The 25,756-nt window shown below is 36.9% G+C and overlaps 1 protein-coding gene across 6 annotated transcripts in view; it reads right to left on the minus strand.

Annotated features, from left to right (window-relative positions):
- ARB2A (ARB2 cotranscriptional regulator A) overlaps positions 1 to 25,756 on the minus strand; it is a 256,461-nt gene that overhangs the window by 184,149 nt on the left and 46,556 nt on the right. For 5 of the 6 annotated variants that reach the window (XM_085214488.1, XM_085214487.1, XM_085214489.1 and 2 more), the window contains 2 exons: positions 15,832 to 15,897; positions 8,115 to 8,306 (listed from right to left, as the gene is read on the minus strand). In XM_085214488.1, the coding sequence (XP_085070614.1) occupies positions 8,115 to 8,306; positions 15,832 to 15,897 (258 nt within the window). The remainder of the gene's footprint in view (positions 1 to 8,114; positions 8,307 to 15,831; positions 15,898 to 25,756) is intronic. The other variant, XM_085214492.1, reaches the window with a different exon arrangement.

Below are 25,756 nucleotides of genomic sequence, written 5' to 3' on the forward strand. Positions count from 1 at the left end.
TATTTAAAAAGTTTAACCCCTGAGCAAGTCATGGCTTCTCCTGCCTTTGAAAGTGTCAAGTGCATTGATTATAACTGCAGGAAGTGTTACCTTCTACCCAGAGAATCTCACCCTGCACAATCTTAAACACTGTCTCTCTCCCAAAACGGCTTTGATTCAGCAATTCAGACCGTTTCAGCTGATATTAAAGGCAGAAGCACCACAGAAAAGGGATCAGCAGTTAAAACGAAATACAAAGAGGAAAAAAAAAAAAAAAACAGATCTTGGATATAGTATCACAAAGCTTGAGAGAAAAGCAGATTTGAAAAAGACATCAGAGTGACTAAAAAAAGAACAACATGACAGAAATTAAACAAGATTTTTACGTTCGCCTTCTATGCATTTAAACTCATCTCAACCCCTATTGAAATTCCGATCATACCCAAACCCCAAGGCTTTTGACATACTTTCAAAAATCCACACCCCCTCTTACTCTTTTCTAAGTCTCCAGAGTCACTGTTAGGTATCCAACAAGTTGAAGATAGCGGGAATAAAAAAAAATATTGTAATATGCATATGATAAAAAGACTCTTTATGCTCACATTAGATTTTGTTTAATTTTGTTTTTAAAATGATCATGATCTATTTTTAATATTCTTAACCCAATATTTAGCTAGTGAAAAGAAAGCTTACAGGATTTTAGGAAAAAAGCATCACCTTCTTAAGTCACACTTACCCAAATAGATCAACAGTCATTTTCTTAGGTTAGTGACAAACTATGAATAAACTAACACAAGATTCTACAGCAAGCTACTTAGCAGAATAAAAGAAAGCAATCCTAAAGTAGCTTTATCTTACCAAATGTATGGAGCACAGATAGCAGTAAGAATGTAATATAAGCAATTATTATAACAGTGGTAATGCATCTCTATGCATGCATCTTATAAAGGCTGGATTAAATTCCAAAAGGTAATTGGATTTTCAGAACTGCAAGTGGTTTTTTTTCAAGTTCAGTCATGACAGGGCCAGAAGGTAATGATACATCTGCCATGATGCAACAAGCAGACCTGTCTTCTGTCAAGAGTTGAAATCATAAAGGAATAAGCTGTCGTTAGCAACCTCTCTCCAAACAGTAGAGCTGTCATCTCATTGTTTTTCTTTCCTGGCATGGGGGCTGGTGTGGGCTTATATATCCTGTCAGTTCAGTATTAGCCTGAGCTTTTAACCTCTTCTTGAATTTCCAACTTGATGAAACATCTATACATGTTATTACATAATATTCCATATTATGTGATCAATTAATATTAATTCCAACTAGCTATGCAACTTGTCCTTCTGTCTGCTTGGTGATCAGTATTTCACACCAGCACTTGAGAAATTATCCATTCCTTTTTTTCCTTGGTTTAAAAACGAACATTTACTGTTTTTTTCAATCCTATTTTTTTTTCCATACGTATTATGTATATAATTATATATGTATTTTATGCCATTTATACATGATGATTTATTTTGTACTACACTGTATGTTGTGTTTATACATCAGGAAATATCTCAAAAAAGAATACATCTAATTACTTGTAACATTAGTTTAGTTAGTATTATTCTCAAAAGACGTAAAGAAGTTTTCTCTATGAAGAGGTGCTTTACAGGCAATATTATTTTGATCGCCTACCAAAATGAATATAAACAAATATTCAGATAAATACTATTTGAAAGAAAATAATATACCACCTTCCTGTCCATTCTACTTAAATTTCATATCCAGTAAAATACTAAAATTCCAAGTAAGATCATGATTAGTATGACACTGTAAATACCCATTAATATATGCAGTAAAACCAACATAAATATTACAATTCTATGTAAAAACTGCAAGTGCAAAGAAATGTCATCTGTTTTACTTCCAGTGCCACTTGTTCACCTCATTGAAATATCCTAAGTACTTGCAATCTTTAAGACAAAATTTTAGCCTTGGGCTCTATAATATGACAAATAGAGCCAAGAGGATTTTGTCAAAAAATATATTCTGCGATTAAACACAAGATATGGAAGTTTTTCAGCAAGAATTCTTGATATTGCAGTTTAAACAATGTACTTCTTTTTTTTTTACAATAATGTTTAAATACTAACTCTGTCTCATTTTTACAAAATGGTTGGACTCGAACATGTTACCATACCAGCGACTAATCAATATTGTGAATAAACGTTATGGTGGGTAAATTTACTACTACTTTGCTACACCTGATCCTTTTTTTTTGTTCCTTTCAATGCACTTAACATCTTACTGCAAAATAAGGAAGTAATAACTCTCAGCAATTCTCATTAAATATTACCAACTTTTATATATATTAATGACACTAATCTGAATGAATAGATGTTGCCCATTTCAAGCCAGTCCTGTTTTCATTTGTTCACAGAAATTCTGATGTCTGGATTCTGCCACATTTATTTTGGAAAAATTATCCAGGCTCTCTGAAAAGGCTATTTTTCTCCTATTTCTGGTATTTCTGCTATTACCCTTACATCAAGCATTAATTTTCCTTTAAGTAATCGTAACAATATCTAAGCAATCTCATAGAGGGATGGAATTTGAAGCCAGGCAAAAATTCTTGCTTGTTTAAAAAAATATACTAAAAATTGAATAGCTGACAGTTGCTGCAACTGAACTTCATTAGCATCTTTGGGCCCACAGCTTTCCTAGGTAACAAACACACTGAATTTCCAAAGGCAGAAAGCATCCATCAGGTTTTTTTGCACTCCTGTAAGAAGTACAGTAAGTTGGTCTCCACTTTGTTCCCTGGAGGAAATGTACCAAAGATAAGAGGACTCCAAAATTCTTCCCAGTGTCCAAGGTGAGCTGAGCTGCTGGTTCCCGCAGGAGCAAGCTGCCAGTTCAAGTGGTTTGAATGCAGCTTCTCCTTGCTTTACACCCAGCAGACTTAAAAAGCACAGAATCTGCTTCTCTGGTCACTATGGAGGGAACACTATTGCATAAAGCAGTAGCTGCCTTTGTCATCCCTTCTTGCCTGTTCCTAGGTATCACTTTACAGTGTATCACTGGTGTCATTTGTACATCTCCCATCTGAATGTTTTGATTACCATCTACGTCGTTATTCACTTGGCAATGAACCAGTCAGTCTAACCTCCAGAACTGCCCAGTGACTGACAGATTATGGGAGACTCTGAGCTACCTCCACGAAATCAGAAGCATAAAATGTTAATTTTTGACACCTCAAGTAAATTCCCTAATCAGTGAATTAAATAACTTAGCTCTGTCTCTCACTGTCTTAGTGCTGCTTCAGTTACTGTATATATATCTAAATAAAAAGTGACAGAGAAAAGACTGACTCTATGAGACAGTGAATCATATTTACTCAAAATGTATAAGTGGTTGAAATTCCTCCTTGATTTACATCTGTTTACTTATAAAAACTGAATAGCTTCAGTATTGTATTATAATTTTTTTTTTTAATTTACATGTCTCTAACATTTTGTACATCCTATATGCATTCTCTATCCTATCACTTGTTTCTTCTCTTTTTCACTCTTTTGCACTATGAGAGAAAATCTCTTTTTACACTGTAAGAGTTGATTTTCTAATTTTGTATATTAATCTTACCTCCTTTTTATATAAAACCTTGTAAACTACTTCCACAACCTATTACACACAGGACTGAATCTATACAATACAGTTTGATATAAAAGATGGAAGAAGTGCTACCTACAGGAACCATTCAGATGAAAAGAAAGAACATTTCTAGCTACTGGAATTCCCACTAGGATATATCTCCTTGGATCTTTTCTTTCCAGTATGTATCAGCCCCAAGCCACTAGAAGTCTGATAAATTTCAAGACTTTCTATTTCTCCCTGATTTCACACACACTTTATTATAGGTTGTTTTTTTTTCCTTCTTTCTTCTTTTTGAAAGTGTTGTGCCAGAAAGAAGTAGTTGCTTCTACTCTTTTCCCTTCATTTAATTTTCTGGATATGAGAGCTAAATCCACTGTATACCGATATATCCACCTTTTGCGTGCCTGTTTTCAGTTTTTCCAGGAAATAAATAGAAACTTGCTTGTGGTAGTTCCATCACTGTCTGAAGAGGAAAGCAGCAAAGAAAAATATATATTTTTGATCTATGACTTTTGTTTTGTTTTGTTTTTGTTTTATTTTAAAGGAAGTAGAGGTGTTGCAAATGTATGTTTTAAGTTACAGAATCACAGAATTGTAGGGGTTAGAAAGGACTGCTGCAGACCATCTAGTCTAACCCCCTCCTAAAGCAGGTTCCTTACAGTAGGATATACTCAAAAGCATCCAGGCAGGTTTTGAATATATCCAGAGGAGACTCCGCAACAAGGGTTAGAACCCTTGTTCTAACACTGGGCACCACTGAAAAGGGCTTGGCCCCATGTTCTTGACTCCCATCCACTAGATATTTATGAGCACTGATAAGATGCTCCCTCACTCTTCTGCAGGCTGCACAGACCCAGGTCTCTAAGTTTTTCCTCAAACGGGAGAATACTCTATGACATCATGCGAAACTATAAAAGCAGGGGAGTTGGCGGAGTGGAGAGAGTTGTTACTCAGGGACTGGCTGGGCGTTAGTTGGTGGGTGGTGAGAAATCGCGCTGTGAATCACTTTTTAGTAAATATATATTTTTATTAATATTATTGCTTTCCATCTTTTTCTGTCCTATAAAATTGCCTTTATCTCAGCCAATGAGTTTCACCTTTTTCTGATTCTCTCCTCCATGCCACTGAGGAGAGAATGAGCAAGTGCTGTGTGGTGCTTAGCTGCCTGCTGGGTTAACCATGTTTACTACAATCACAGAATATCCCAAGTTAGAAGGGATACATAAGGATCATTGAGTCCATCTCACAGCTCCATACAGCACCACCCAAAATCCAAACACCTTGTCTGAAAGCAGTGTCCAGATGCTCCTGAAACTCCAGCAGCTCAGGGCTGTGCCCACTGCCCTGTGCATCCCGTTCCACGCCCACCACCCTCTGATGCAGACCCTGTTTCTGTCCCCCAGCTGCCCCTCCCCTGACACAGCTCCATGCCGTTCCCTCGGGCCCTGTCGCTGTCACACAGAGCAGAGCTCAGCGCTGCCCTCCGCTCCCTGTGAGGAGCTGCAGCTGCCATCAGGCCTCCCCTCAGCTCCTCTGCTCTGTTCACTGCACATTCTGGGACTGCAGCTGCTCCTCATAAAACTTGCCCTTCAGACCATCATCTTCTTAGTGTTCCTGGGTGCTTTCTAATAGTTTTATGTCTCTCAAATATTGTGGTGCTCAAAACAGTAAATGAACATTTGTGAATGAAAACCTAGTTGCCAGCAAATGTTTTAAGCTACATGCACTTGTTTCACAATCACAAATCAGGGGAATTTTCAAATCCTAGATACAATTAGCCACTTCAAATTCACAGTTTATTATATATATATAAAATCCAAGTTCTCCTCTCATCAGCACTGTAATCTTATGCTTTGATAAGGTCTACCGGTTTCACTCAAAAATGAGACCTCTTCTAAGAACAAACACTAGAATATCAAGGAATATAATTCCTTCCTTCAAACTGGCAATACTGTATGAGGAGCTATCACAATTTTCATTCAGGCCATTTACTATCTAGGTCAGTTATTTTCATTTCATATGTGATAGAAATGCCTAAATCAACTAGATGATTGAATACCAGAAAACCCAGAAAAGGATACAGTTTTTACTAACTAAAATTGGAACCTTTGCACTCATTCTACCATAACTTCCTGCACTTGGAAAAGTAATTTATATGATCTGTACAAGAAGTAATGACCTGTCTCTTTTTTTTTTTTTAGTCATAATATAATGACTCCAAGTCCCTTCAGCAGGTTTTGACTTCTATTGATACTGCCTTATGTAACCAGACAGACTTTCAGTTCTCACTACAGTGAGACACCATGATACCAATAATATCAGCGTGTTTAAAATAATACAATTTGATACGCTCTATAGCTGATTTGACATAACAAAAATCATTGCAGATAATATGTGCTCTACACAGTTAGTATGCTTGCCACAATTTTATGACGGACGAAAGAGCAGAGTGGCTATTACAACAGTTGGAATTATTCAACTAAAGTGCACTACAAATTAAAAAAAAAAACAACACATTAAAGAAGAAAATCTAAAGATAAAAGCATCAAGACCGAGGTCCTGATGTGATCACATGGTTACAATGTTGAAGATACTTTGTCATGAAACTTTTGTTGCTTTGCTGTGATTTTTAAAGAAGTGCTCAAAATGCAGAAATACAAAGCCTGTTTTTAAGGTTATAAGCTTGAGGGAACAGAGCTCTTCCCACTATTCCATTGACACAATCATGACATTAAGTTCATAACAAACAGGAAAAAGAATCTAGAATTCTCCTTTCCTAGAAAAATACATTTCAAGATTTTCCATTAATTTAGAGATATTATCCCCCAAATGCTCAACATCTGATGTTAGCCACAACAGCATCATCTTTAGGGAAAAAAAAGTGTAGGCATGTAAGCACCATTATTAAAATTAATGCAACTACAGCACTGCAGCTTTCTTAGGAAAAGTTCTGGAACTCGCACTCTTGAAATTAATCTCTTATACTTGACCTACTGACCTACCAAAAAACGGTATTATACTTTAGAAGCTTCTAAGTGCTTTTGCATTTGCCTTTGAATCTTGATTTAAAATGTTCTATGTTACAGGAAGGCCAACATGGTATGTAGCTACCTGTCTCCTGAAGGCCAACTATATCTTGGGCTGCATCAAAAGAGGGATGGCCACAGGGAGAGAGAGGGAGGTGATTGTCCTCTGCCCTTGTGAGGACCCGTCTGCAGTACTGGGGCCACCAACACAAGAAAAAGATGGACCTATTTGAGGGGATTCAGAAGAGGGCCACAGAGGACTAGAGCATCTTTCATAGGAAGAAAGGGTTAAGGGATCTGGACTCGTTCAGTCTGGAAAAGAGAAAGTTCTGGCGAAATCTCACTGCAGCCTTCTGGTACTTCTATTGAGTCTATAAACAAGAGGGAGATCAACTTTTTACATGGGCAGATAAGGATAGGACAATGGGGTACAGTTGTAAATTAAAAGGGGAAATTTATATTAGATATGAGGAAGAAATTCTTTACTCAGAGGTTGGTGACTAACTCCTTGGAAAAAGTTGCCCAGAGAAGCCACGGGTATCCCATCCCTTGACGTACTCAAGGACAGGTTGAACGGGGTCCTGGGCAGCCTGAGCTGGTGTGTGGTAGCCCTGCTCATTAGAGAGTGTGATTTCTATGGTCCCTTCCAACCCAAGCCATACTACGATTCCATAAACTGCAAGAGTTTCAGCTTCACTTAGCAAAATGTGCAACCATCACAATGAAAACGCTGATATTAAGGGTAAAGCATCTTGACAAATATAATAGCTAATTTTGAATAGGCTTTTTGAATGTTTACTACAGTAAGTTTCTCTAAAGCAGTAGAAGGCAAGAGATGCACTATACTTCAATGTTCCATATTACACATTTTTTACACAAATTGCGCATTATCTCTCCTTTACATACAAAACCACAACAGAATAGTGTCCACAAAATGTAAATGCTTTTAACTGTCAAGTATTGATAGGTGAATCACAGTGAATCAGTATTCAGTGCAAAACTGAAAAAGACTGTGCCTCTAATAAATTCAGTACAAGTCTAGCAAAAAAGCCTGCTGTTATCATGAAAGCTAATGTTATCATGAGATTACAACAGACGTTGAGTGAGAATATGTACAAATTTAATGAAATGTAAAAGAAAACACTTCAAATCGTAACAAATTTCTGTAAGGCCTTGTATTGCATCTCATCGCCTGTTAAGGGCTCTTGTCACATTAGATACCATATTACACTACATGGCAATACTGCCACAAAATGATATAAAACTAAAAAAAAAAAAAAATTACTGTAAGAGAAAAACTTAGATCTATTTGACAAAAGTTCTTAAAATATCAAGTATTCACACCACAAATAAGATGATCATAAAGGAAAATGTAGAATACAGACTAAAATACTACAACATTTCAGATTCATAGTTCTTCTTACATTAGTACACATGCCTATACACACAGAAATGTACATATATACACTTTCACTTACCTCAGTAGCTTTCTTTATGTATGGTATCTGTGTGCCACTGTCCAGATCTTCATTAATGATAAGTCTCCTAGCCCACTGACCTGCTCTGACAACGCCATTACCATGAATTAGGACCAACAGTTTGTCAGGATTTGTTAATGCATCTTCACTCATAAAGATAAAGCTTTTTGGTTCATTCTCAGTAGCATCAACCTGCAATTACAGCCAATATAGACTTTTATGCACGAATAAAAATTTTAAAAGAACATCTGTAGTTATAAAGTTAGCCCCCAGAATTGGTATCAATAGCACTTCTGCTATTCATATATTTATTTTATGGGCTACCGTGTACCCAGCACTAAATAAAAACAAAGCAAAAAGTTAATACTCCTGCAACATAATTCTGAACTTCAAAAATGCTTTGGAATGGTTAAACACAGATGATTTAAACTGAATTATAGAAACAAAAAAGTGATGGGCATGGTAAAAAAGAATACTACAGCTTTAAAACAGAAGCTATTTACAATAATTTACTGGCAAAAGAGAGTTCATAAAAGAACAATCTTTAAAAAAAAAGGACAAAAATCAAGTAATTTGTCACCTCTCGTATATTTGAAACAAAAATAAAAGTCTGATATGGTAAAAAAAAAACATCCAAGAGTTCCATCTCAGTCACCTCACCATAAATACCCAGTAAACCACATATAAGCCAGTATTGCAAATTTGCCTATTATAAGTTTAATAAGGATAGCTCTAATAAAATACAGAAATCCAGTCCAGATCTAAAGCAGTTCAGCAGCAGGACTCAGATAATCTACTATAGGAACAAGCGCCTTCAATATTCAGTAAACCAACATTTGTTGTTAGTGTACACAGTAAAGGTGTGCTTTTTGCTCTACACAAACACCATTTCTATAAAACAGCCCTGTACTTGGCTTTTTGAGCCTTGCTCAAGGCAGAAGAGCAATGTTTGTGGTCACTCTTCCTTTTTCTCCTACTTGAATACGACGGAAAGGAAGGGTAGATCAGGATCCCTATAGCCTTTTGTACTCCATATTTCACAAACCACACAAACCAAATATGGTTGCTAGGAATATCCTTGGGTTGCCTTAAACTCTGAAGTAGTGATGGATATGAGCCTTACACTGAGAAAGGGGAAATAGCTGCTTGGAATATTCCAGTTTTTCTCTCATACTTGGATATGCTATTCACCATCCCCCAGAAAAATCAATCCTGCATGAATTTCCAGACTTTTTAAATGTAAGCATTGCCTATTTTTTTTTTTAATTTTTATTTTTTCATGAAGCCATTGAGTCTGCTTGAACAAAATGAATCTCTAACTGGAAGAACATTCAGCATCTGCCACAGGGCTGAAGACCTTATGCTCTATTCCAGAATAACAAAATATTTAATGCATCTTAACTTTCATTCTTTACAACAGGAAATGTACTCATCTTCTCCCACACTTCGCAGAAAAACAGAAAATGTAATGAAAAAAAAAATCAATTGAAAAGACCTTATGAGTACAACTGTATTGCATACTGGGGATACAGTCATATCACACAGCTACTTCTGAAGTACCAGTACAGATATCTTAAAACTGAGTACTGTCTCAAATAGTACTTGATATGATGTAGTTGACTTTTGCACACAAACTGAATACACACAATAATATAATTAGCACAAAACTTTGAAAATTTGTATTTTAGCAAGCTATACCCTGGTTGTATGTTTCAGTATTTAGAAAACTAAATTTCTATTCAGCAATTAGGAAATATCAGTACCTAATAATCATATGTTCTAGAAGACACACTTCTACTTCACACTTTTGCAATTACGCTAAAGTAAAAGAATAAAAAATATCTATTAAGCTATTAAAAAATAACTATTTGTTCCATTCTTCAACTGAATTACCATTGGAAACTTTACCTCAAGTTAATTTCTCTTCCAACAGTAACAATTTGTTAAATCTAGCCTTCACTAAAGAATGCCCATAAAGGTCACTCTTGTGCACAACCTTATTTTATTGGCAAATCAATGCAGAATGCCACTTAGTGCTAGACAAACTGAGTACATTTAAAATAATTTATTTTTATCAGCCACTTTCTCTTCTGGAGCTATTCACACACACTTATTTCTGATCTTTTGTTTAAAGACAAATTGAATGAGTTCAGTGAAATGCTCAAATTCAATTAGTCTAATTTTACAACTTGATTCAACATTGTTATTCCCATGCAATAACAGTCTTCTACAGATTTGTAGCTAGGAATGTCAAACAAATCCATATTTTGCTGATAATTTAGAACTTAAAATTATGTTCAATTTTTACTTTTCTCAGATTTTTCTTGTTCCTTTTTACCCCAGCAGCCAGGTTGAGTTCAAGCTGGGCTTCTGCCTTTCTGATTTTCTCTCTACACACGTTAACAACATCTCTGCACTCTTTCTGAGTTGCCTGCCCCTTCTTCCACAGGAGGTAGATTCTCTTTTTCTCTTTTTCTCCCAGAGCCTCAAGAATAGCTCCCTGTTCATCCATGCTGGTCTTCTTCCCCGTCGGCTCATTTTGCAGCTCAGGGGGACAGTCAGCTCCTGCGCCTTTAAGACTTCCTTCTTGAAGAACGACCAGCCATCTTGGACCCCTTTACTCTCTAAGACTGGAACCCAGGGGATTCTCCCTACTAGTCTGAACTATTCAAAGTCTGCCCTCCGGAATTCCAAGGTAGCAGTTTTGTTGTTCCCCCTCCTGGCACCACCAAGAATCGAGAACTCTACGACTTCATAGCCTCTCTGTCCAAGACAGCCCCCGACCTTCACATCTTCCACCAGACCTTCTCTGTTTGTGAACAGTATGCCTAGCGGGGCAGCTGCTCTTGTAGGCTCTCTCATCAGCTGCATCAGAAGGTTACCCTCCATACACACCAGAAACCTCCTAGACTTCTTCTTCTGCGTTGTGTTGTATTCCCAGCATATGTCAGGGAAGCTGACGTCCCCCATGAGGACAAGGGCTGGCAAGGACAAGGGCTGGCACTATCCACCCTTGTAAACAGCCATTCCCCCTACTGTTTATATGCTCCCTTCAAGTATTCAATCTCAGATAAGCTATCACATGATGCATTAGTGTCAGTGTATAGAATATTTCAATAGTAGAATAGTTATTATTTTGCATAGCTGCTACCAAAACTTAGAGGAACAACAAAATATTCTAGAAATCTAATCTTATTCTGACATCCATCCTTAGACATTGTTGATATAACTCAATTTTTAGTTCTTAGCCATTAGCAGACTAAGATCTAGAGGTCTTTAATGTTGTCCATTGGGCATCCTTTTTTGACTGCTAAAGTTTAAAGTTCTAAAGGGAAAGAAAAGCCCAATGTTTTTCTTATGTTAAGAAACTGAAATTAAAATCATAAGGACAAATGTACAAACAGGTGAAACAGATGTACTTTGAGAGTGGAGGAAATAACAGGGAAAATAAATGTAACAAAAGACTCTACAGAGAGAATTATGAGTACCTGGTGGAGGAAGAAAACTGCTTATTTGTGTTCAAGATAAGAAAGTCCCCTGTTATGTAGTTCTACACAAAACATGCTAACGCACATTACTGTCTTCATGAAATTGCATGTCCAGATTTATAATTTTTCAGTCATACAGTATAGTCATTCAGTACAAAATGAAAACTGCTGATCAATACTACGAGCAGCAAACTAGCATTTGGTAGATAACCAGAAACAAATGAACACATCTGAAACTGGTGGAATTTTTACAATCAAGCATTAACTGGCCTTGGTAACAAAACAGCAAATAGGAGTAAGCAGTGGAGGTAGGAGATTGTTGTTTCTCATAGAAAAATGATTCTTGACTTTCCAGTAGATCAAGAGAACTACTGAATGAAGTTTTATCTACTGAAGAGAAAGAGCAAAGCATTGATAAGTTAGAAAACTCCACAGCGAGCCCTTTCAGTACTACTGTCAATAAAACATGTTAGTAATTATTTAAAATTCTATCTCAGACATTCCCAGAAACTGTTAAAGATGCATTTAATTCAGAAGCACCCTCTATTTGTCCTCAACAGCTGAAGAACAGCAAAGATCAATCACTGATTATGCTATTTAAACCAGAGTAATGTAAAAGCTTCATGTGGATTGAAAAAAAAAAAAAAAGAAAAAAAAAAAGGAAAAAACTTCAGTCTTTTTTGTATTAATAATACAACCTTCAATGGAGCACAAAATGAGAAATTTAAAAGAAGTAATTGAATTGTTTCTCCGTGAATATGAGTCTCTTCATTTAAATTTTCAAGTCCAGGAGCAGATATTGAATATGAAGAAAACTGCAGTGTTTTACAGAAACACTGTACATCTAAGCTTTTCTGGATCAAAAAAGGTTTGGATTTATATTTGGCATAGACGTTAGGGAAATAAAAAGATGGGCAATATTTCCAGACTCCCAAACTGTTCCTTTTTTTTTTTAATATGAAAGGAAATTTACAAATAACTGTTTCCAAAACTGAAGATGCCATCTGAGAAAGTAAAATAAAGACAGCAAAGTTGGACTTCACTCAGGAAGTGGAAATTAAGGAAAATAGGAGAACATGAAATGCTGTCAATGAAGCATAAAATTTCAGTACACTTCAGTAATTTGGAAGGAAAAGCACTCCAGTTCACAGCTTCCTTATGACTCACAGAAAAATAAAAGACACTACTGATCTTCTGTGACAAAGTTCAGGAATAATATTTCCATATTTATCTCTGAAATTTTTATAAAAGGACCAGAATGGTCAAACTATTCAGAGTAGAGGTCCCAGCATCCTTTTTTTGATAACTTGCAGGTTGATTAGTGAAACAGTATGAGAACAGAATGTTTACAAAAACTCTAATTTTTGGCAGCCAGTAAGTTTTGAGCTTCTTGGGACATGCTTTATTACTGGACAAGTGACCACAAGAGTTCACTGTAGCTGTCACACCTCAATACTGTCAAATGGTTTTTTTTGAATGCATTTGTACCTTTCTCCTTAACAGTATTCTGCATCAGTGAGTTCCACAATATAATTGGGATCTATATGAAAAAAGTACTTCCTCTCTTTCAGTAGAGATCTCCTGCCTGATAATTTAAACTTGATGCCCCTTAGCTTCTCTATTATGAAAAAAAGCAAAAAAACATTCCCTATTCATCTTCTCTATACCTTTCATGATTTTATAGATTTGTCATATTCCTTCTATTTTCCAAGCTGTCTAATCTTTCTTTGTCTGAAAAGCATTTCATGCCTGTGATCATCCTTGCAACCCTCCTCTGTGTTATTTTTTTTTTTTTTAATTCTGCGTATCCTTTTTAATACTGTGTCCAGGTTCCATGCAGTGTTCAAGATGGGGTACCACATAATGAGTGGAATGACTATGTTTTTCTGTTTTGTTCTCAACACTTCATAATTCCTAACATCCTATTTGCTTTGAGGGTTTTTGACTGCCACTGAGCTCTAACTGATGTTCTCAGAGAGCTATTCACAATCACTCCAAGATCTTTCCTGAGTAGTTATAGCTCATTTAGAGGCCACCAGCGTGTTTACAGAGTGAGTTCTTTTCACCACAATTTCACATTTACCAGAAATGAATCTCATGTCATTTCATCAGTTAATCATCCAGTACCATTAAATAATACTCAAAATCATCTGAACCAGTTTTAGATTTAAGTATTCATTATCACTTTAGAAAAATCAGGTACTTTACTTATGTTCTATTAATTCCTTCTTTCTTTTTACTTATTAGTATGTCAGGGCAGAGCTTAATAACATCACATTGGTTACAACTACTTTCATCTGTAAAGTACAAATATCGTTTTTTTTTCCCTTTAGCCAATTATTAACTCCTAAGGGGACTCCCGCCTCATGTGTGTCACATCCTGCCTGCAAGAGGTGGGAAGGTGTGACCAAGCATACCACAGGAAGTCAGAAAGTGTTTTCTTTAAAAATGTTGGCAGCTTGCTGAAAATCCATGTACTCTTCTATTGACAAGTTTTTTTTTTTTCATGTGATCTCTGAGGCCTTTGATGAATTCTAGCAGGTCTTTTAAAAGGAAAATGGTGCTGACTTTATCCCAAAATATTATTTTTTCCTTATATACAGCTCTAGGAATCTTTCCTGAAGCCTTTTCAAAAGCCATCATATTCACCCTTTTCCTTGCCTCTTTTAAGAGTAGCTGATTTAAGGACTAAGTTACATTCTAGTTGTATGCAGCTTCACATTTGATTTCTTACAAAACCCTAGGCTTAAAAACCGTCTCACCCAGGAAGATGATTACTGTACAGTAAATCAATTTGCTCTAAGATATCTGCCACTGATATGCCAATTTGAGACAGTTCCTCAGAAGTACATCCTGTTTCCAAAAAAATAGCCAACCATCTAGTGTGGAAGTTTTTGGACAAACTGTATTGGGAAAAATGATTTTTGTTTTTCTCATTTGAGCGGATGATTCAATATGCATGCAGCTCATCTATCAAATTCATGAATTATGTTATTAATAGCCATTACAACTACAATTCCTCAAATTCATTTTTCAGTGATCTTACTGTGATATGAAACTTAAGAGCAGCTATAATATTCTTTTCTATCTTCCTCATATAACGCACCTTAATCTTGCCACAAGCCATCTTACTGTTTCTATCAGCCTCCTTTACCAATTTAAACTATGCCTGTTTGTGATGTTACTTCAAAATCTTTGGGTGATGTAAACATAGTATTTAAGCAACTTCGATTTTTCACCTTCTTAATTTTTGTAGCCTTCTTCATAATTCGTTTTTGACTTTGAAAAGAGTTTCTGACAAACACCAACAATTAACAACTGTGTTATTTATACCTTGTAACAAATCTTCCACACTGCTCAAAATGAAATTGCACTTAGAGTTTGTCCTTTACTCCAAAATGCAATTAAACTACAACACTTAGGAGAAGCTGGAAGCAATACATTTGAAAATGGTTTAAGTGTACTTGTGACAAAATCCATCAGCACACCAGTGCTTATTACATAAATCACAGAAAAAGAGTAAATAATGAACAGTTCTCCCAGCCTAGATAGTAAAAGCTCAGAGCAGAGCAGAAGGAAGTACTACACGTGTGACATAGGTGAATACCAGTATGGTGAAACTCAGTCCAAGCTTGTTCATCTTCCATTCTAATAGTGATGGAAAATCTACAAAGAGCAATTATGCTGATGGTTCCTCACTGAACGTCATGCTAGTGTATACACTTCTAGACAGATGCACTCCTTCACACTGTATGTGGAGTGCTTTGTCACTTTTAAAGGCTGATCATATATTTTTACTAAACAACAATGGCACTTTGTAACACATACATGTTATAAGCTACCGAAAATGTGCTTTTTAACAAAAGGACATGGAGTAGTTTTACTGAGACTCCACTTTGAGGTTGTTTGCCTGCTGGAGGCACCTGTTTTTAGTTCTGGAAATCCATCTATAAAATATTCACAAACAACATTTCAAAATCTTACTGTTCCTCTACCAAAATTAGAACATTTTGAATAATCTGGTGTCTGGCAGGGTGAGGAAGGCTCAGCTGGAAAAATCAGGCACATTAATAGTCAGGCAAAACCACTTCTCCAGATGTGCACATACACTGCATGTGAAATCAGTGCTCTGAGACCACACTTTGCATAGAGCCCCTGTCTATCTGAAAACTATCTCTACATTTCACAGATCCAAGTGAAAAATATCTCTGAAAAATAGTTCTACTTACTGGGAGAGTTATTTTTTTCAGGTGGCATTCCTTTTCCAGTAGTCCATAAACATGTTTAGTAATAATCTGGAGGAAAAAACAGACCAAAAGAGAAAACAGCAGAAGTTAAATTACCTACAGTAATTACACGTCCAAGCAGATAACTCGAAGGCTGGTTGGTTAAACTTCTGAGAACTTGCACATGTTTTGCCACATATCTGAATTCTTTACTGTACAACTAATTATAGAATGTAGAGCTTTATACAAAAAGGTCCTCTCTAGATCTCAGTAAAGACCGCTTGCCAGTACAAAGAAATTGTAACTGTACCTGTGAATCCATCACCTGCTGCTGTGTGAATAATTATGTGCCTGAAAACTAAGGATTATAACCAATTAATATATACTCAGGGGTACAAGAAAGGATCTATTTTGCAAAGAAATACTTTAAAAGCATTTTTTCCTTAAGCAGGACTCCTGAAACCCCGTCCCCTGCAGGTTCACTTCATGAGCTACATGGAGAGCAGATCTTTAGTCACCCTTAGCACAAGTTGCCTTGCCATTTCTATTCATTGAAATGGGGAGGGATGGGTCAAAGGTGTTCCAAATAGAAAAAAAACTCTGACTGATTTCCCAGTATGGGGGAGTTTAAGTCTCTTGTCTCCATGTAGAAATACAATTGAAATTTTAGATTTGAAACAAAAGGAATTATTTCAAAGAGCATCAACAACAACAACAAAAAGCCAACACAGCCCAGTCACAACCAAATAAATGCTGCCTCAAGCTTAACCAAATTGTTCAGACTTCAAAAGTTTATTTCCTATCTAGGGACATTTTTTCATCCTTATATATTGTATGAAAATGGAGATATGGATGGAAAAACTTTTAAACTGTTATTAATTTGCAAATTAAGTTGAGGAACAAACTGAACTGCTTTGTCCTTATGGGGTTGTAAAAATGGTTGGGAAGTAACTGCCTGGATTTCACTGGCTGCTAAAGCTTAAAAAAAAAAGGGTGGGCACAAATTAAAGAGGAAAAAAACCTGCTCATTAAGAGCTTCAAATGGTGCTTGCCTTCATTTTAAAGCTTGAGGAACTATGTAAATTCCAGACAGGACAAGATCTAAGACTGGAATTATTAATCTAAGAGTATCTGGATACAAACCCACCTGGTATTCTTTAGTCCAACTGCTCAAGGGCACAATTACTGCCATCTGAACCCATAGCATATTAAGCCACAACAGAAATGCTGCTGTAACAAAAGCTCTCAAGTGATGGCATCTTAACAACACACTGTGAACTGAGCAAGTAGGAGCCAGGGTATCATAAACTTAAATTTTAATTTTCCAAATGTAGAATTACCAAATAAAGTTTCAATGAAGTCCAACAGTTTTCATTATGTACATGTGAGCAAACATAATATGCAAACATTTGGAACATATTTGAACAAATCAGAGGTACTGATGAAAGCTAATTAAAGAAGCTGTACCTGTCCCCTGCCTTCCCTAATCTTCCACTACACAAAAAACTAAATCTTTATTAGGATTCTGTGAATTCTTTACTTCCCTGCTCAGATATGTTTATTGATAGAATTACGTTAAAAAACTTTATGGTTTTAAAGAAAATCAGTCTTACTGAACATTACTATCTACACGGAAACTGCATTTGGGGAAGGAATTTAGCTGTGAGCAATGAGTTGATTTAAGACATGTTTATCCCCAAAGCAGTATGTTACGAACATGCATACAGTGTAATTTTACCTTCAGGGCCAAACTTTTTATGGTTCACCGAAATCAACTTCAATGTAATGCCAGCAAGTAAAGCAGTTAAGTTCCTGCAGTCTAAGATACTGATGCTGTACAGACATTAAAATGAATATAATGATAATACGGCCTCAAAGATAGAAATTTTATTTTTCACTCTAAATCCAAGCATCTACAAACCATCAGAAATACCAGAAGAACCCTTGGAAATGAAAAAAAAATGCTATGAAGAAAATATATTTTAGACATTACTTGTAAATTCTCTTTTTTTGAAGCTACGTTACATATCTGCATCTTCTATTCTCTCTTATCCATTCAGACTGTGATGTCTTCAGGGCAGATGCAAACCTTTACTGATTTTTTCAAGAGCCAGGCTCAATGGGGCTCTGATCCTAACTGTCTCTTTATGCACTACTCTAATTTAATAAACAGTGAAATCAGACTTAAAAATTGAATGGTTAAATCAGTAGATCCTGTAAAGCAAAGATGTAGTCTAATGAATGACTTCAATACGAGATGTCATGAAGAAAAAAGGCTGAAGTCGCTAATGGAAATGGTAAGACTCAGACAACTCAGCACCTGGATGGCCTCCAAGGCTGAGAACAATTTGAAGAAAAAACTGTAAACTGCCATAGTGTATTCAAGACCAGAAGAGGGATTTGGTTTTTTTTTGGCAGCAGGAGTTCAGTAAGTGCAGGGATTTATTTTAGCAATAGCTAGTACACTTGCTGTCAACCTGACAGTTGGAATGATGGAAGACAACAAAAAGAATTTCTTGATACTTATGCTCTTCCAACTCAATAGGTCTGCCAACAAGCAGTATGCTACATTGTAATTCAAGGTAACAAGGCTGCTGGTGAGCAGGAAGCACCAAGTGTCTGAGATGAGACAAGAAAAAAACAAGATTAAGGCTTGCCCAAAATGTGTGAAATCAACAGCCTGGAGGAGACAGTAGACAGGAAGAAAAAAATGTCCATTCTCTACTTCTTGCAGGAAACACTGGGAACCTGATTTTAAGTTGTCTTTACTCTTCATTCAATTCTGAGTGGAATCTAACAGAAAAACACATTCTAAATTAGATAAATATCTGAACTAAACACTTTTAAGGTCTTAAGGTCTTCTCACTGCCTGCCTGCGGAAAAAAGCAAAAGCAATGCGTATCCATACCTCTTGCCCCCTGCTCTGATAGCATGGGAGAAATCTTTCCCAACAACAAAAAGATGGTTAGCCTCACACTTCCACTCCACAGAAAGGTTGAATTGCTGAACTAAGGGAATCCTTTTTCCCAGCACAAAGTGGTCCTCCTGGGAAGGAGCTAAACGGCTTATACATCAACTTTTCTTTCAGAGTCTTGTCTTCTGTAAGCCTAAGGATTTTCAGTCTACTATGGACTATGGACTGCATTTAAAGCAGAAATACATATGGTTCAGGATGGGAATCAAACTTGAATGCTCAGTTACCCTTCTGAAGTGTACAAAACAATAAACCTTCTGACTTACATATTATCTATACAGTGACAATACCTCCAGAAGTACTTTTTCAAATAGCTAGGGACCCAAAGTAAGACATCTATGAAGTTCAAAAGTCTTACACATGTTTATGTTATGAACAGTAGTATTTACTGTATCTGAAAAATGATTAAACCAAAAATATAAAAAAAAACTTCAGTGATACAAATTTGAATACTAATAGTTACGAAATGTTAGAAATAACATATGAAGATAAAAAATAACCCAAGACAGATAAATTTAACTCAACTCCCCCATATGGCTCCACAACCAAAATAATTTTAATTATGGAGCAATTAAATTTGATTACCTGGACAATCAGAAAGCACTGAAGACCTTTAAATAGCAGAATTCTGGAAAAGACAACTGAAATCATGCCCTCAAGGCAAGAAGGTATCTCCAAAAAACTTAAGGTAATATAGCCTGAATTTTAATTCAGTAAGAAATTGAAAGAAGTACTCTACACCGTATCAAAAATACAAAAATAAACTTGACACATAGGAGTAAAAGCAGAGCTGTATGTGATCCACTGATTAACCTTTTCATAACGCTGACAGCCAGGTATACAGATAATAGATCACAACTTAATGACTTTTTTTAAGGTATCTGCTAGAATTCTCAGAACGATATAGATCATAACTCTAAAACTACGTAGATGATAGACAAAAAGTACAGATAGTGTGGCATTTTCCTTCTTGCCTGATTTCCTCTACTTTCATAACGCCTACCATAAGCAAATCTCAACACCTTTCCATAGTATTTATTATTCTTCTATTAACCTTATGAACCAGAAATACTTTAACCTCAAGGTTGACCACATCTACTACTAAAATAACACATAATAGAGAAAATTCTCAGCTACAAAATACTGTATTTCAATACAGTCATCACTATTAGCTACGCATTTCCACCAGCAATGAACAAGTGCCTGCCTGCTGTGCTCGTAACAATCTGTACCATTGGAGGTGCCCTCTGTTGCTGTTGCCACTGCTGAAACACACCACCTACCAGTTCACTGTGCTCACACCCACTGGTTGGTCTCCATAAACCAAGCAGCAATATCAGTGGTTGCCATTTTTTCCGCTTAGAGGAATTCAGTGACACGCTTTTGCTTCATATGCACTTCCATTCCAGATGCCATTCTGTCAGATTGCCCCTCTGCAGCTATCTGTTGCATGGCAACAACATGTAATGAAATACTGGTCGGGAGGTTCCATCTCTACTGCTGTAACACCAACATCTGTCTCTAACATCATGGGCCAACATAATACAATACGAGGCATTACTTTTGGAGCAGCCCTCATAAGTATGCTTGACTTGACACTGCACAGTAGAGCAAGAGAAGCTCCCCAGCAGCCTTCTTGACTTACAGCCTTGCTGAATCTAGCTTTTTTTAAAAAATGGATCCTTCTCCTGTATAGAAGGAATATTATTTTCAAATCATTTAAATACAATCTCTGAGACAGGTCCCTAAGTATAACTAGTAATTTTCTAGGAATTTCAAGGCTATATTCACAGGCTGTGTATTTTTTAACTAATCAAAGAAATAAACAAGTAAAAACCACTGGAAGCAATATGATGACCTAATGATGCACTGCAATGTTCCTTCTTATATTATCAGATTTATCTCCTGAATAATAATAAGCACCTTAATGGCAAAAACAGAAAATGAGCAGAGAAGAAAAACAATGCTTATAACATACAGTAGTCAACTCAAAACCTCTTCCTTTTTACAGTATAACGGCAGCAAGGCTCAGTTGAAAAAAAAATGCAAAATGAATTCCAACTGACTGCCCTGCGGCAAATCTCAAGTGGTGGCACTGACCTGAGGCTTGCTACTGTGGCTGCCATAGCCTTGGCTGAATGAGCTTTATTTTGACCCTCGTGTGACACACCTGCCAATAAGTAACAATGAGAGATGCAGAGGAACATTCTGACATACTGCTCTTGGACACAGACGTATCTAGGAACTGGGATAACAAAAAACAACAATAAAAAAATAATCCACCTTCACTATGTCAGAACAAAAAATCCTAAAAGCTGAATGGACTTTTAAAGGCTCTATTCACTGAAAGCTAAAGAAAAATAAAATAAATTTTAAAAAAATCAATGGTATTTTACAAATTCATAAAAGACTTCACTTGGATTATAATGTGGGAGAACAATTCATTAAGACGGAATTGACATTACCTCTAAGGGATTTCTTGAGTTTTCTACTGAAAGCAATTCAGTCTTAATGCATGGGTGTGATATTCTGGAATCTAATCTGACTGATCACAAATAGGATCTCAAGATCTTTAAATGAAAAATAACAGGGATTTGTCATAAATGTAGCATATACGGTTGTGATTTGACCCAATGTTTTGTTACATGGTCTTTGCTGACACCTGTTGGTTCTTCTTTTTTTTCCTTTTTCTTTTTTTTTTTTTTTTTTACAAAAAGCATCTCATGTTTTATATCAACTTAACAATTATCTAGCTTCATAAATTACCTAATTACATAATCCATCCTAAGAAAATTTTCAGTTTTCTAAAACTAGATATACTTATACATCTATACACATCACTATGAAGCAGAGGTTTCAGTCAAGCACCTTGTACTAGAAGCAATTAAGCATCAGCAGAAAGCAACACCTCTATCCCCAATCTGAGGTGAAAACCAAAAAGGCAAGGAGATTCCAAAAAAATAAAGGAAAGTCAATAAAACACAAGAGTACTACTAGAACAAATGCAAACAAGGCTCATAAATACATTTTATTATTCCAATTAAAGAACTAAAATTTAGGATTATTATGTCCAATTTTCATGTTAGCATTGAGTTACAAAAAGGCACCTGGAAGAAAGACCATTAACAATTCCGATTATTACAACTGCTAATGAAAGACATTGCAGATTAGGGGGAGACTTGGTGCTATGCACTTTAGAAATTTTAAAAAACTATGCCAAATCCAACTGATGTATCAGATTAACATGGCTAAAGCATACCAGCTTTTGTAGTCACAGACAAAAAAGTCAGTGATGTGTCAAGCATCTCATTTTATCACCTTTGATTCCTCAGCAGAAATGACCAGATAAATATTCACAGATGGACTGAAGGCTTAATTTTATGTAAATCCAGAGCAGAGTTCAAATTAAAACCTTCTTCCCATAGCAAGATGCCTTAACCGTTTTGCCACCATGCTCCAGAACAGCAGTGGGTCAAAATAAATTGGATCTACATAAATTTTGGTGAAAAGAGCCATGAATCTGACCATTAGCAGCACTTTTTTCTTTTCTTGACACAAATTACGGTAGACACCCTTAGAATCAAATGCAAAAAAAAAAAAAAAAAAAAAAAAAAGGCAGTGTGTTTCAGTATTAAATTCTTGCATCTTTTTACTACCAAATAGATTGCGAAGAGGTCATTAACTCAATGCATCCTTATAAAGGAAAGCCCTGATTCTCAGTTGCTTTAACTGACAAAAGCCAGGAGCTAACTTCTAAGAGAAATGGCTATCTTTCTTTGTGCTTTTCTCGTACATGGTTAAGATATCTGGTACTCTGAAAGAAACTTCCCCTTAAGGAGAGAAAAACTTGCCCTGAAGGCACTGTCTCTTCTGGGGATATCAAGCTGAAGGTTAAGAAAACACCTTGGACATTGATGAACCTTTTTCTATTCTCTTTCCTCTGTATTTCTCAATACACTGCTTTCGTTTTCCATTCCACATGATTGAGAATGTTGAACCTAGTGCTGTGTTCTGCTGGCAGGGAAACTCAGAGGGAGCAAACTACAAAAAACTCTAGGTAATGCAAATCCTAGTATAGAACTTTTGACCAAGATATAAGAAAGATGGTTTCATATGTGACAAGGAAAAACTCTGCACTTACATTCTTATATAAGCCACCTGAAATCATTTAGTGTAATAATGAAATATATTATCAAAATATCCTCATTAAATCAAACATGGAAAATCAAATCAAATGCTTCTTCAACTTTATTTTTAAAACAGTTCTAAAAAGAAGAAATATTGGTGGCAAAGAACGTTTGTAAAAGAAACATCAGAGGCTGTACTACTTCATATAAAAAGAGGGCAGTACTGAAGGATACTGGTAGTTGTTCATTTTCATGATTATGTCCAAAAAGCACTTTCCTATGAAATTATGATTGATGATCTCAGGTAATCAATTATGTAGCATGCATTTTTTATAGAATCACAGAATCATTTAGGCTGAAAAAAACTCTAAGATCATTTAGTCCAATGCTAACCCATCTTCACCATGCCCACTAAATTATGTCCAACAGTGCTACAACTAGATATTTCTTGAACACTTCCAGGGACAGAGACATCACAACCTCACTCATGACTGGCAGCCTGTTCCAACAGCTCACCACTCTTTCTGAGAAGAAATTCTTCCAAATGGCCAACCTGAGCCTCCCTGGTGCAACTACAGGCCATTACTCCCCTGCTGTGACGGCTGAGCAAGTCTCATGAAACTGAATTTGTAACAGTACATAGGGCTGGATGACATGCATCCCAGGGTCCTATGGGAGGTGGCTGATGTGGTTGCTAGCTGCTCCCCATTATATCTGAAATGTCATGCCTATCACATGAAGGCCCCATGGACTGGAAAAAGGGAAACATCACTCTCATTTACAAGAAAGGGTAAAAGGAGGACCTGGGGAATGACAGGCCAATGAGCCTCATCTCTGTGCCTGGGAAGATCAGAGAACAGATCCTCCTAGAAAACATGCTAAGGAACATGAGGGATAAGCAGATGATCCGAGACAGCCAGCATGGCTTCACCATGGGAAGGTCATGCCCGACCAATGTGATGGCCTTATGTGATGGAATAACAACACAGGCGGACAAAGGAAGGCGACTGATGTCATCTACCTAGACTTCTGCAAAGCCTTTGACATGGTCCCCCACCACATCCTTATCTCTAAATTGGAGAGATATGCATTTGAAAGGTGGACTACTTGGTGGTTTCCTTATCATGGAAACCAGGCCAAACCATGACCTGGTTTGATAAACATTTTTATCAGTGACATAGATAATGGGATTGAGTGCACTCTAATGACACAAAGCTGAGTGGTGCAGCTGATTAAGAAGAAGGAAGAGATGTCATTCAGAAGGGCCTTAATAAACTTGAAAGGTGGGCCCTTGTGAACCTAATGAAGTTAAATGGAGCAAAGTGCAAGGTTTTGTATATATACAGGTATACATACGAACTTGGACAAGAACTTCTTGAGAGTAGCCTCACTGAGAAGGACTTAGGAGTCCTGGTTGATGAAAAGGTTAACATAAATAAGCAGTGTGTGCTTGCAGCCCAGAAGGCCAATGATATCCTGGATTCCACCAGAAGTGGAGTGATTAGCAGGCAAAGGAGGTGATTCTCCCCCTCTATGCTGCCCTTGTGAGGCCCCATCACACTGCTTCCAAATATGGTATCCCCAACAAAAGAAAGATGTGGAGCTTTTGGAGAGAGTCCAAAGGAGGGCCACAAAGATGATCAAAAGGCTGGAACAGCTCTCCTCTCCTCTGAAGACAGTCTGGAGGAACTGGGCTTGTTCAGCTTGGAAAAGAGAAGGGTGCAGGGAGCTCTCACTGCAGCATTCCAATATTTAAAGTGAGTTTATAAACAGAGAGAAACCAACTTTTTACTTTTTAGGGCAGACAGCGATAGGAAAAGGGAAAATGCTTTTAAACTAAAGGAGGGGAGGTTTAGATTAGTTGTCAGTGGGAAATTTTTTATTGAGAGAGCGGTGAGGTGCTGGAACAGATTGCCCAGAGGTGTAGTGGATGCCTCATCCCAGAAGGTGTTGGAGGCCAAGTTGGATGTGGGCCTAGGCAATCTGATCTAGTATTTGATCTAGCAGCTGACCACCCTGCCTGTGGCAGGAGAGTAAAAACTTGATGATCCCTGAGATTCCTTCCAACTCTAGCCATTCTATGATACTACTGTTTTCTCTTGTCCTATTCCTACCTACCTAGGAGAGGAGAAAGACCTCCACCCCACTACAACTTTCTTTCAGGGAGTTGCAGAGAACGATCAGGTCTCCATTTGAACTTCCTCTTCTCCAGACTAAACAACCCCAGTTCCCTCAGCCGCTCCTTATAAGACTTGTGTTCCAGACCCTTCGTGTCTTTCTTGTAGTGAAAGTCCAAAAAATGAACAGAGCATTCATGGTGCAGTCCACCAGTGCCAAGTACAGGGATACAATCACTTCCTTGTTACTGCTGGCTACACAACTTTTGATGAAAGTGAGATTTCACTGACATTCTTTGTCACACTGCTGGTTCATGTTAGCTAGCTGTCAATTAACACCCCTACATTGTTGTTCACCACATAGCTTTCTAGCTACTCTGCCCCGAACCTGCAGTGTTCATGGGGTTGTTGTGAACAAAGTACAAGATTTGACACTTTGCCGTGTTCAGCCTCATAAAACTAGTTTCAGCCCATCAATCCAGCCTATTCAGATCCCACTGTGGAGCCTTCCTACTGTCAAGCAGATACGTGTTTCCTCTCAACTTGATGTCATTTGCAAACTTACTGAGGGTGCACCAATCCTCTTGTCCAGATCATCAATAAATATTTTAAACAGGACTAACATCAGTAGTGACCCTTCTCATGACAAGCTGCCATACGGATTTAGCTTCTTTCACCACCACTCTGGGTTTTCCAAAGAAAGTACATCA

Source organism: Meleagris gallopavo, chromosome Z, assembly GCF_905368555.1.
Source record: "Meleagris gallopavo chromosome Z, MGAL_WU_HG_1.1, whole genome shotgun sequence".
NCBI classification, from domain to species: Eukaryota; Metazoa; Chordata; class Aves; order Galliformes; family Phasianidae; genus Meleagris; species Meleagris gallopavo.